Source organism: Peromyscus eremicus, chromosome 23 (assembly GCF_949786415.1).
Source record: "Peromyscus eremicus chromosome 23, PerEre_H2_v1, whole genome shotgun sequence".
NCBI lineage: Eukaryota > Metazoa > Chordata > Mammalia > Rodentia > Cricetidae > Peromyscus > Peromyscus eremicus.
Genome location: NC_081438.1, coordinates 37,700,252 through 37,713,211, shown reverse-complemented (window position 1 = coordinate 37,713,211; position 12,960 = coordinate 37,700,252). Strand labels below are relative to the sequence as shown.

At 48.9% G+C, this 12,960-nt stretch overlaps 1 protein-coding gene across 1 annotated transcript in view; it reads left to right on the top strand.

The window, feature by feature from the left end:
• The window catches only part of Flt1 (fms related receptor tyrosine kinase 1), a 146,636-nt gene that overhangs the window by 99,101 nt on the left and 34,575 nt on the right, over positions 1-12,960 (top strand). Inside the window, exons 15-17 of the mRNA XM_059248977.1 lie at positions 749-855; positions 5,059-5,191; positions 10,736-10,840. Of these exons, the coding sequence (XP_059104960.1) occupies positions 749-855; positions 5,059-5,191; positions 10,736-10,840 (345 nt within the window). The remainder of the gene's footprint in view (positions 1-748; positions 856-5,058; positions 5,192-10,735; positions 10,841-12,960) is intronic.

The window sequence follows — 12,960 nt, the reverse complement described above, 5'->3', positions numbered from 1 at the left end:
AAAAAAATAATTTATTTAACTTTATTTTTTGTACATTGGTGTGAAGGTGTCAGATCCCCTGGAACTAGAGTTACAGACAGGTGTGAGCTGCCATGTGGGTGCCGGGAATTGAACCCGGGTCCTCTGGAAGAGCAGCCAGTGCTCTTATCCACAGAACCATCTCTCCAGCCTCAGCTTTTGCACTCTTAACCCTGGAATGGATGTGACCGGGGAGGCCCACGGTCTCCTCTTCCCTTTCAGCCGCTGCTGAGGTCAGAGCCCCAGACACAGGGGACAGGACTGGGGGTCGTTCAGAGTGGCTGCCCCAGGAGAAGCAGGCGGGCAGTCGTGGCTGTCCTTGAGCTTTATTTTTATTTTCAATGTCAGCTTTGAAGAATTTCGTGAGTCCCAAAGGGGCCCTTTTATGTCTTTTTTTTTTTTTTTCTTTAGAATTTCCTCTAAAACCAATCAGGGAGGTTTAACATATTCCATATTTAGCAATTTAATGATCTCCCTCCCCCCCCCCCTCCCGCCGCCTTAATTTCCCTCCATCTTTACTTTCTCCTCTGATGTTTAATTAAGCATTTCTGAGAACACCATTTACAAACAGCAGAATTTCCAGAAAGTCCTCTAGGTGTGAGTTCATGGCGTGCCTTAGAAGATAAGACTTGTGCTCTGGCAGATGCCCAGCTAGAGCGAGCGGAGGAACCGCACGCATCTGAGGGTTTCCCTGTATTAATTAGCATCTTTGTGATTTTTCTCTCTCCAGGATCCTCAGACAAGTCAAACCTGGAGCTGATCACTCTCACGTGCACCTGCGTGGCTGCTACTCTCTTCTGGCTCCTCTTAACACTCTTCATCCGGAAACTGAAACGGGTAAGAATGTAGAGGAAAAGATCACTAAGACATGCAACCCCCCCACCCCCCCACCCCCCACCCCACCCCCACCCCGCCCCATATGAGCATGTCCATCCACATCATCCTTGTTCGGTCTCACTTAGGCAGCCGTATTGTTGACCTATCATAACTAGAGCTACTATCACGGGGGTCTCTTCCCTAAACGAAGAACTATGGGCCGCTAAGGAGTGCTGAGAGAAGGAGAATTAGCCTCTCCCAGGGATGACACCCTAGCTGCTTATCCATTACCAAGTGGTCAGTCCTGAAATCACATACAGACAAGCAACACTAAACAGACTCAGCAGGTCATATTTACTCAGGGAGTTTGAGGCCAGCCTGGCCCACGAAGTGAGTTCCAGGACAGCCAGGGAGACACAGAGAGACCCTGTCTCAACGCTCCTCCCCCTAGAGAAAGGGAAGAAATCAAAGGGCGAGTGAAATGAAGACCCAAGTCTGACCTGGCTCTGCTCTATTTCCCATGAGCCTGTGTGGTACAGGGCGTGAGCCCCGGTCCCGGGCCCTCTGGGGACCTTGGAGAGCAGCTGCTACTGTGTGCAGTCTGGAAGGAGACTGATTGGACGCCAGCACACAGCCAAATGTCACACTGTAACTCTGCATTAGGTGTAAGGTGTGAGGATAGCAGAGCGAACCTGGACATGGTGGTGCACGCCTGCAATCCCAGCACCCAGGAGGCAGAAGCAGGAGGATTGCAAGTTTGAGGCCAGCCTGGACAACTTAATGAGACCCTGTTTCAGAAAAGGGAAGGGAGGGGAAGAAAGGGGAGGGGAGGGGAAGGGAAGGGAGGGAAAGGAATGGCTAACCAAAATGTGTAAGAGGGGTGTAGACTGAGGAGAAAACGGTGGTAGAGGGAGCAGGGGCTTCTACACACAGCCCACAGAGCAGCTGTGAGGAGCTGGGACTGCCGAGGCAAGGCCAGCAGAGGCTGCTGAGTCCAGCTGGGCAGGGCCTTGGAGGAGGCAATGCAAAGAAGCGGGTGGTCTGCCGGCCGGCCGAAGGCTTTGGCGGCGAGAGAGGAGGAGGAGGAGGAGGGAGGAGGAGGAGGAGGAGTGTTGAGTGAGGTGTGGTAAGAAGAAGCTGCTACTTCAGTTAGGGGAGGGGGTGGGGCGTGTTTTTTCTGGTCTTGAAGCCTCACCTTGAAGACCAGATCCAGCGAGAGTCGACCCCCAAGCACATAGGAAATGGAATAAGTGGTGTAAGGGTTAAGAGTTGAGAGATCTTTAGGAGGGAGTATCAACAGGACTTTAGGAAGGCTGGGTTTCGGCTTTTTCTTTCTTTCTTTCTTACTCTCTTTCCTTTTTTTTAAATATTTATTTATTTTTTTTTTTTTATTTTTTTATTTATTTATTTATTTATTTATTTTGAGACAGGGTTTCACTGTGTAGTACTGTGAACTCACTACATAGACCAGGCTGGCCTCGAACTCACAGAGGTCCTGCTGCCTCTGCCTCCCCAGTGCTGGGATTAAAGGCGTGCGCCACCACCACCCAATCGTTTCTGCATTTTTCTAGAGATTCTCCTTCATGGTTGTCCCAGGTCTTGTGAGAAACACCTTGTACAGGGTCTCCGTTCATCCTATCAAAATGTCAAAGAGGGAGATGTATTATTATTCCCATTTGAATGAGGGAAACTGAGGTTCCCCTGAGGTAAAGACATGGGTCCAAATGTCACAACAGGAGTCTAGTTTCTAGCACGGGCTGTCTGACCTCTGACTGATACTCAAAATCTTTTTTTTTTTTTTTGGTTTTTTTTGAGACAGGGTTTCTCTGTGTAGCTTTGCGCCTTTCCTGGGACTCACTTGGTAGTCCAGGCTGGCCTCGAACTCACAGAGATCCGCCTGGCTCTGCCTCCCGAGTGCTGGGATTAAAGGCGTGCGCCACCACCGCCCGGCTGATACTCAAAATCTTAAGGCACGCATGCTTGGTAGTTGGAATTGGGAGAGGTGGCTGGCGGCAGCCTTCCATGTCCATAAAGGACACCAGGCTTTCAGCGCATGGAATCTTTGGTTTTGAGACCTGATGAGGCCACTGCTTTAGAAGCAAACAATAGTTTTGTCTTTCTTTTTTTCCCCTCCCCTGGACCGAACCCAGGGCCTTGCGCTTGCTAGGCAAGTGCTCTACCACTGAGCTAAATCCCCAACCCCAAACAACAGTTTTCAAGGAGAGAATACATCTCCTGGGGGAATACTTGCAAAAAAGCACACTTGCTGAATCTGCGGTGGAGGCACAAAACTGGAGTAGCCCAAGGGACGGACACAGAAGGAGAAAAGAAAGCTAAGGGGAGACCAGTGCTAGGGTAGACTCGGAAGAGTGTAACCGGAAGGAGTGACCGGAAACAAACACTCTACCCTGCCCCCTTCTCCTCCCTTCGCTGAGCAACAGCCATCTTACCCAGCAAGACCTTACGGGACAAGGATGGAAAGATCTAGAACAGATAGGTTTAAGAGGGCTCCTACACTCCCAAGACTCCACAAGGGAGGGAGCAAGAGATCATCTAGAATTTGACCGGAGGAGGCAAAGGTGAACAAGGAATCTAAATCAGATGCGTGTCCGCGGGGTTTCTCTAACCACTGTGCTAATTCCTCATTGATAAAGAATGGATCTCATCTCCTCGTCCCCACCCGGTAGAGCCAGTGGTAGAACAATGGCCAACGTGTATTGATTGATGCTTGCCAGAGCCAGGTCCTGTTCTAACAGGTTGGTCAATCGTTTGATATCCACAGCAACCCTCTCAGGCAAGTACAATTTCAACCACCATTTCCCGATAAGCAAAACCAGGTTTAGGCGAGTTAAGCAGCTTGCCCGGGAGGTCGTTCGGCGGTGCACAAGTCGAAGCGTGGCTCAGATCCAGGCTCAGATCCAGGCAGCTGTCCTCCCTGCCAAGTGCCGAGTGGCTGCTAGGTGCTAGTGTCAATTAAAAGCACAAATATTTGTCAACTCGTACCCTGCCAACACACTTCCCTCACAGGTCTGTGCGGTGTTCACAGGAGCCACGGGGACAAGCTCTTCCTTCGCCTGTTCTCTTGTCCCACTCCACATCCTTGACACCTCCCCGTACTGCAGAAACCCAAGGTGTCCCCTGCTAGGTTCCAGCTGTCACAAGCCTTAGAGTAGTTGCCTTGGTGATAGTCAATGTGAAAGAGTTAGTCATCCAAATTATACCAGCAGCTTCTCCCCTGAGCACCCAGCACCGGTAATAGCTCCTTGTCTTTTGACTTTTTACCCTTTATGGGAGGCTGAGCAGACTTTCTGCCCTGAGGTATTTGTCCCACATTCTAATGATAACTTTTGTAAGGAGAATGATTGCAAGCAAGTGATGGATGGGGTGAGCTGTGGCTGCCTGGGGCAGGGTGAGTAAGGGCTGAGGATGAATGAAGTGGGGTGTGAAGTGGTGTGTATGGAAAGGCAGTCTTCCCCCCTTCATGCTTCCTCTTGGCTAGGGGAAAAAAAACTGCAAAAGAGGTGTCCAATCTCATTTCAACAAAGTTTATATGACTTTGAGGCAAGGGCTGTATGGGAAACTCATCCTTCCTGTCCCACGCAAGTCTGCCCACAGAAACTCAGCCATCAGCCCTGGAAATGTGTCCATTAACAGGAAATGAACCTGCTGGTAGGCTGTAGCTGTCCATCTACTCATCTAGGTTCTGCCACTGTGGCTACTCTCTGGGTCTGACTTGTATTTCCAAGAAGTCAAGTTCACAGCACACACTTGGCTTATGAATGTGACATCTGAGCAGTGCCCTAAGGAACTCAAGATGTGTCTGCATTTACTCCTCAGCCTTTGAAATTGCCAGCCTCTATTTCTGAGAATAGAAAGGACTTTGCAGGGCTGGAGAGATGGCTCAGCAGTAAAGAGCACTGGCTGCTCTTGCAGAGGACCTGGGCTTGGCCTGGGCTTTCGAAACCTCAAAGCCACCCCCAGTGACACACCTCCTCCCACAAAGCCACACCTCCTAATCCTTCCTAAACAGTCCACCAACTGGGAACCAAATATTTAAATATAAGAGCTTAAGGAGGCCATGCACATCCAGACCACCACAGTGTGTGTATAGGAAGACCCTCTGCACTTGGCCGGATGATGCAAAGTATTGTAAAGTGAAAAACCGGAGTTTTAAAGTTGTGTGTTTTCTTCTGAGTGACTTTGGGGGGTCTCTCTATTCCTCAGTCATCTTCTGAAGTAAAAACGGACTACCTGTCAATCATAATGGACCCAGATGAAGTCCCCCTGGATGAACAGTGTGAACGGCTGCCCTATGATGCCAGCAAGTGGGAGTTTGCCCGGGAGAGACTTAAACTAGGTAAGGTACTTTGTCTGGCAGATTCACAAGCCTATCAGAACAACCTATTCCGTGCAAAACACTTGTCTTGAGAAGAGCAACAGAAAGCTGAACTTCACCATCTACCCTCCAGCTGCCCACCTTCCAGCTGGGGTCATGGACCAGAGTGACTGTGAGCTGTCGCTGAGACAACAGGACAAGGCAACACAAAGTGCCCTTGTGTTCATTTGGTACTTACTAAGCACTGGTACCCTGTGTCATTCAGTAGTTACTAAGCACTGGCACCCCTGTGTCATTCGGTAGTTACTAAGCACTGGCACCCCTGTGTCATTCAGTAGTTACTAAGCACTGGCACCCTATGTCATTCAGTAGTTACTAAGCACTGGCACCTCTGTGTCATTCAGTAGTTACTAAGCACTGGCACCCCTGTGTCATTCGGTAGTTACTAAGCACTGGCACTCTGTGTCATTCAGTAGTTACTAAGCACTGGCACCCCTGTGTCATTCAGTACTTACTAAGCACTGGCACTCTGTGTCATTCAGTACTTACTAAGCACCGGGTCTGAGCAGCAGGTGCCAGCATAAGCCCTAGAGATGCCAACATGAATCTCTTCCTGCCAAGCTTAGTCTCCAGCTCGTACGTAAATGCAGGAGGGGAAGAGTGTCCACGGCTTACACTCAGGCACTCTTTTTTTGTTTGTTTGGTTGGTTTTTTGTTTTTTTCAGACAGAGTTTCTCTGTGTAGCTTTTGGAACCTGTCCTGGATCTCACTCTGTAGACCAGGCTGGCCTCGAACTCACAGAGATCCGCCTGGCTCTGCCTCCCGAGTGCTGGGACTAAAGGCGTGCGCCACCACCGCCTGGCAAACCCAGACACTCTTAACTAGCTGAAACTACTGGGGACTAAGCATGCTGCCTACCACACAGTTCAGAAGAGTGAGGCTCAGTTGACTCAAGCTCTCTGTGCAGATTCACATGTTGTAAGATGTCCTGTGGCTTTCCTGGTGTGTTGTGGTCCAGCCCTCAGGGATCACTGAGGTTTCACTTTTGAAAAGCAGGGATGTATTTTCCAGGTAGGGCAGATGTTGTAAACAGCAGGCCCCTGTGCTTACTTACCCCCGGTTCCTCCGGCTCAGATGTCACAATGCGTATTCATCTCCCGCTTTGGTGCTGCAAAACAATCAGAGTCTCACTTACCCCTGCCCAAAATGTTTGGAGCGTGGCTTCTGAAAGTTTTCCACTCGCTCCTGTGTATGCCAGAGTCATTAGTGGCTGGAACTAGGAAAACAGATTGTGAGCCCAATGTTCTCTGAGCTTGTCACTCTTAGAGCAGGGGGGCTGGCTGTGCTGGCATTGTGACCCCTCTCTTCCCGGGGGTGGTGGTGACAGAGAGTGTGAAACGGTTGTTCTTGCTTTTCTGTTAGGTCTTGAAAGGATACTGCTTCCAGGGAAAAGAAAGTATCCGTGTAGGTCCGGTTTGGCTTGGGGAAAAAGTTTGGAAGTTACCTAAAAGCTGGAGGGAGCCAGAAACGACTGGTTGGGGGTGGAGTTGGGGGTGGGGGTGTCTGTGGAGCAGTTAAATGCAGGGAGCACACTGGATGAATTCTTTCTGCGAGGCTGTTTTAAAGCAGCTCACTGAGCCCCTCTGTGACCTTGGCAGGGAACACAGCGCCATTTTCCCCACAATCAGGAGCTGTTCTCGGGCCATGCTGCTTTCCAAACTCATTAGCTGGGATTAAACATGCTTCTTCTAGGACAGGATACATGAGAGCTCCCTGCCAACTCCTGACCCCCTATCCCAACCCACTTCATTCCCACTCACTTTAGTCCACAGCACATCCCCTAGGCTGTTCCCTCGACTCCAGAATTCCCTTGGGCTCAAGGGCTTCACACAATCGCATTTCCTAAGATTTTCCTTGTTGAAGGTTTTTCTTGGTGAGTGCCTCGCTGTGTGGAGGGCCTAAGCTGTGATTTGGCTGCTGTCCATCTAAGTGTCTCTGATTGGTGAGAACGGGTGTCAAGCTTTTCAGCGCACAGTGTGGCCACAGGATGGGGAAGAGTGTTGTGCTGATTAACGTGGGAGCCAGGAGGCCCCAGACTTCTTGCTTGGTTCTTGTTAGCCAAAGAAATGACAAAGTGATTTGAAATCATGGCTGGCAACTGAAAGTAACCACGGTTGCATCTAAATTGGTGGAGAAGAAGAAAAAAAAAATGATTTGATAGGCAGTGTTACATTGGGGTAAAAAAAAAATGTAAGAAATACACAGACCAAGGAGTGATTTTAATGGCGTCTATTTTCTCTGTTGGCTACAATGCCCAGCCATGTAGGAGGCAAGTCAGAAGTTTCACTACTTGGCTGTTCAGGTAGAGCTTGGTTAGTCAGTAGAATTGCTGAAACTGGGAAGAAAAGAAAACTCCTTGGCTCTTTCCCGATTCCTTACTAATCCTGGGAGAGAATGCACCTCCTACAAACGTACAGGATACTGTCTGACATCGTAGTCTCTTTCTATTAGCAAGTGATATGCAGGGCAAGTTGTCTAGCATGGAAAAGCACACAGGGAGTCTGGAGCTGGGCCATTACAACAGCCAATAAGACCAGCTCTCTTGACTGCCAACAAGGGGTGCCATTGATTAGTTAGCTTTTGCCTCAGAGACCAGAGTAGCTGACAGAAACTTAGGAAGAGTTTCAGGAGGTCCCGCCCATGGTGGCCTGGCCTTGTACTCAGACCACCGTCATGGTGGCAAAAGCCTGTGGGCATGGCTGCTCCTCACTTCACAGAAGACAGGAAGCAGAGACACAGGCAGACATGGATAACGCACCCCTAAGAAACCTCTACTAGTGACCTGTATCCTCCAGCCTAGCCTACCTCTTAAACCCCCACCCCAAACCACACCACTGCTCTGGATTAAGCCCTCACTCAGCACTTAAATCTATGGAGGACATTTCATATTGAAAACATAATGGGGGCCAAGTTCATGCCCCCCTGCATCCTTCCTAGAGTGGCTAGGACTCTTCAGGGTCCTTCCATACTACTGCATTGTGTGACAGGGACCCAGCATATTTCTGAACGAGTGAGTGTGTGGCATTCCAGACAACGCTAAGAAGTCAAGGCAAAGAAACTGTCAGGCGAGGTCAAGTTCAGTGGGAAGTAGTCTGGCTGCAACTGGAACCAGGGATCTGAAGCCAGACTCCAGTGCACACGATGATTAAAGAGCCTGCAACAGCTTCAAGTCATTTCATGGGTCTGTGGCCTGCCCAGTGATCACCAGCTTGTGCCCACTGATGGAAGCAGAGCCTCTAAGCACTTGTAACACAGAATGCCTTGTGATGGCCCAGAAGGGAATGTGGGCACTGGAGAAAGGCAGGAGTCTTTGGAGTGTGTGGCGAGATATCAGGATGTTTCTTGGGCTAGGGACACTTCACATCAGATGGTGGAGTACAGCCGGGAAGCAGCGTTATTCTTTAACTCTGAAGAAAGCTAAGAATAACTTTCAGCCGGGCGGTGGTGGCGCACGCCTTTAATCCCAGCACTCGGGAGGCAGAGCCAGGCGGATCTCTGTGAGTTCGAGGCCAGCCTGGGCTACCAAGTGAGTTCCAGGAAAGGCGCAAAGCTACACAGAGAAACCCTGTCTCGAAAAACCAAAAAAAAAAAAAAAAAAAAAGAATAACTTTCAACCAAAAAATCCCTTTTTATTTCTTTTTTGGTTTTTTGGAGACAGGGTTTTTCTGTGTAGCCCTGGCTGTCCTGGAACTTGCTGTGTAGACAGACCAGGCTGCCCTTGAACTCACAAAGATCTAGCTGCCTCTACCTCCCAATTGTTGAGATTAAAGGCATGCTTCACCACCACCTGGCCTGCCTTTCTTTTTTTCTTTCTTTCTTTCTTTCTTTCTTTCTTTCTTTCTTTCTTTCTTTCTTTCTTTCTTTCATTATTTATTTATTTATTTATTTATTCTTAAGCCATGAGGCCCCTGAGGAACTCTTCCCCACCTAACCTTGACCCTCGGCACTTTGGGGAACCACTGGTTACTCTTGTTTTAACTGAAGAGTCCGTTCTGGTTCCGATCATTTTCCCTGAAGACGGGGTGAGTGACTGTGTCTCTGCCCCTGTTGCGTGTTCTAGGGGGAATCAGGTTTAGCAGCTGCCAACAGGACATGTTTGGCTTTCGAAAACCATGTCATCTCCTGGCTCGCCCCCACTGAGCAGAGTGTGTTCCAGGAGACAGCTCTTGTGATGACACTTGTCACTGAAACTGCCCAGGTCCTAATTGGATGCCTCATGCAGGTCAACAGCCTTGGAGCTGTTGCAAGATTCAGACTTCAATGCCTTGTCATAAAGCTTATATATATTCATATCTCCATCCTTTGGAGGAAGGAAAGCTAATTAACCGAAGGCTCATTACCAGGGCAGTCTGAGGAAGGAGACTGGGATGGAAAGGAGGGTTAAATTAACCTTCAAACAGGTGGGATTTTCTTTTGACCAATGGTGTTCTGTTATTCCTATCCCTTCCGCCCCACCCCGCCCCGCCCCGCCCTCAGGCTCATCACCAGAAAAGAGGGCGGGTTGACTTTCTTGGTTCACTCTTCTTTCAGCACACAAAACTGGGACAGTCGGTTTCTTATGGCTCTATTTAGCTTCCTTATTGTGCAGACGAGGACCCTAAGTAGAAAAGATGGCTGAAGTATTCTGGGGGTATTCTGCCTAAAGGGCCTCAGCCTCCCGAACCCCCACTCCACAGGGCTCTCTAGTTCCTGTCCACCGAAGTCCTAATGGGGCTCTCCATTCTGCTGTAACTGGACAGGACCTCCTTTATACCAGGTACTACACACCAGGTACTTGATAATTCAGACAGCGTCCTTCCCTCTCCAAGTCAAATTGGCTCATTCAAGAGTGGAGAAAGATGTGTATTAACAGTCACTCTAGCAAAACATAATGGGCACCACAAAAGATACCCTGCTTCTTAGTGCTTTGGGCAATCATCTCTCTGGGGTTGAAGCAAATTACTACCCGTGTTTGATGGCTCATGTTGGGAAAACCACAGGGCTTGTAATGGTCTTAGAATCATATAATGGCTCCCGGGGAATGCTCTGATCCGCACGGAAGTCTGAGAAATGGCCCAGTGTTTATTCTTTAGATATGAGGCATTGTTTGACCCAGAGCAGCCGCCACTGTTCATCCTTTTTGTAGAAAGCAGAGGGGATGACCTTGGTGGAGAGAAGGAGGGCGTGGAGCATCTTGGTCATGAAACAGTAAAAGAAAACTTCCTGGGTTTGGTATTTTCTCCCTTCTGAAAGACTCTATGGCAAGGGGAAATGGCCACTTTCCTTCTCTGAATGTTCTAGAAGCTTAGACTAGTATTGAAGGATGGGGTGGGGGTGGGGGTGGGGGGGCTCAGAGACAGAGGAAGGGACACCAGAAATGCACTCACTTGGCCTCCTTTGGGGTCAGTCCATTGCAGAATCCCTTCAAAGATGCAGGCCTTGCATAACACGTCCAGCACGGCATTTCCTTCCTGGAAAAGCCTCAGACTCACTGTGGGCTTCACAAACAAACTTCTTCTATTGTAGGCAAATCGCTTGGGAGAGGGGCCTTCGGCAAAGTGGTTCAGGCATCTGCATTCGGCATTAAGAAGTCGCCCACCTGCCGGACTGTGGCTGTGAAGATGTTGAAAGGTAGGGATGCGTAAACGTACGCCGTGGTCTGGCCCTCAGCGACCTTCATCTTTCTGCACGCGCTACATGTTGGCGTAAGATTAACATAGCCTAGGAACAAACAAGCTATTTCTGCTCCAGCCAGGGCTCCTTTGTTCCAGGACTTTTAGATTCAGCTACACCAGCTCAGGATAAACCTTGTCAATGGAACAACCCAGAACTGTCCATAGGAAAATGATCTCTGTCATCCTAAGGTCTTTCTTTCCTCACATCTCAGACGAGACCCCTAAGGGCTTACGTCTATTGTCGTCATAGATTCAGAAGGCTAGGGTCGTCATGGTCCACTGCAGTTGTCAGGAAACAGCACACTTCACAAATCCCAAAGGCTCAGCCTGGGTTTGCCCTCACTATAAAGAGAAACTAAAAAGCTAGAGAAAATTAGTTGATCAAAAAAAAAAAAATTTTTTTTTTGTTTTTTTTTTTTTGTTTTTTTTTTTTGTTTTTTTTTTTGAGACAGAGTTTCTGTGTGTAGTTTTGGTGCCTGTCCTGGATCTCACTTTGTAAACCAGGATGGCCTCAAACTCAAAGAGATCCGCCTGGCTCTGCCTCCCAATTGCTGGGATTAAAGGCGTGCGCCACCACTGCCCAGCCTCAAAATTTTATTCTATGATGCTGTCAAGCCCTGCCCATAAAGCATCTCTTCTTTATAAAGAACAACTTTTTTAAAAAAGAGTTCTATCTCTCCCTGAGAGGAGGGAGGAAGGACCAAGTCACACTGTGATTTCCGACTGTCCACAGCAGACAAACTGAAAACCAGACTCAGGGAGGAGCGTGCAAGCCCCACTCCGCAAGAGTCTGACGTCCTTTGCAATGTAGGAAGGCTTCACTCCTTCGTGTGTGATGACATAGTCACGCCACGCCTCACCTGATCAGGATTTCAAAACCAAGAAGGAAGCAGACCAAAAAAAAAAAAGCCCCAGGGCAGTTCCGGCTTTCCCAAACCTCCAAGGTGGTGGGGGAATTTTGTATGTTCGGGTTTTGTTTTGTTGCCCAGGCTGACCTCAAACTTCTGATCCTGCTGTCTCCACCATTTTCTGCCGAGGGGTGTTTGAGGCCCAGGAACTTGTGTACATAGCTCAGACCCCAGAAAAGCAGAGCTCTCCAAATTCTCATTCTTCCTATCCCATTGACGCCATACTTTGGAAGCCTCGCGTAAGCATGTTTTTTTTCTACTTCAAAGGGGCCATATTCATCAGTGGAAGACAGATGAGAGTCTATAAAGGAAGGAGAGAGGCTGGACAGTACACACAACCCAGGCTAGAGTGTGCTCTGCAGCACAGTGGGGTGACTATCCGTCACTATTTGTTCTTTTTTTTTTTTTTTTTTTTTGGTTTTTCCGAGACAAGGTTTCTCTGTGTAGCCCTGGCTGTCCTTGAACTCGCTCTGTAGACCAGGCTGGCCTCAAACTCAGAGAGATTCACCTGCCTCTGCCTCCTGAGTGCTGGGATTAAAGATGTGCACCACCATCGCCCGGCTCTTTTCAAAATTTTTATTGTTTTTGTGTATGTGGCTATGTGTGTGCCTGCTTGTGTGCATGTGTACTACATGCATGCAGGTGTCCACAGAGGCCAGAAGAGGATGTCCAGTCTCCTGGACCTGGAGCTACAGGTGGTTGTGAGTTGCCCAGTGTGGGTGCTAGGAACTGAACCCAGGTCCCTTGAAAGGACAAGAAGCACTCTTAACCACTGGGCCACCTCCCAGCCCCCCACACAATAAGTTTTTATGTATTTTATAAGGGACCAGGAGAGAGGAGTTGGAAAGTCTCCAAAGTACTGGATTTAGTCACTCCACACTCTAGACTTGTCCTGGACCATACCATACCCCATAAATACCCACAGTTATTATGCTCACCTTGCCATAAGGACTTTGCTTGGGATGGACTGCCCAGATGATAGGGCATATTTCTGTGAGAATCCATCAGAGCCAGCACGATCCTCTACCCCTAGATTCTGAGAAGTGATAGCAGCATGGTTGCTGCTGGGAAAGCATCGGAGTAGGCACTTTAGCAGAATTAAGCTGAGCCATCTTCTCTGTTTGTTTTCATTTTTTGAGACAGGGTTTCTCTGTGTAGCTCTGGCGGT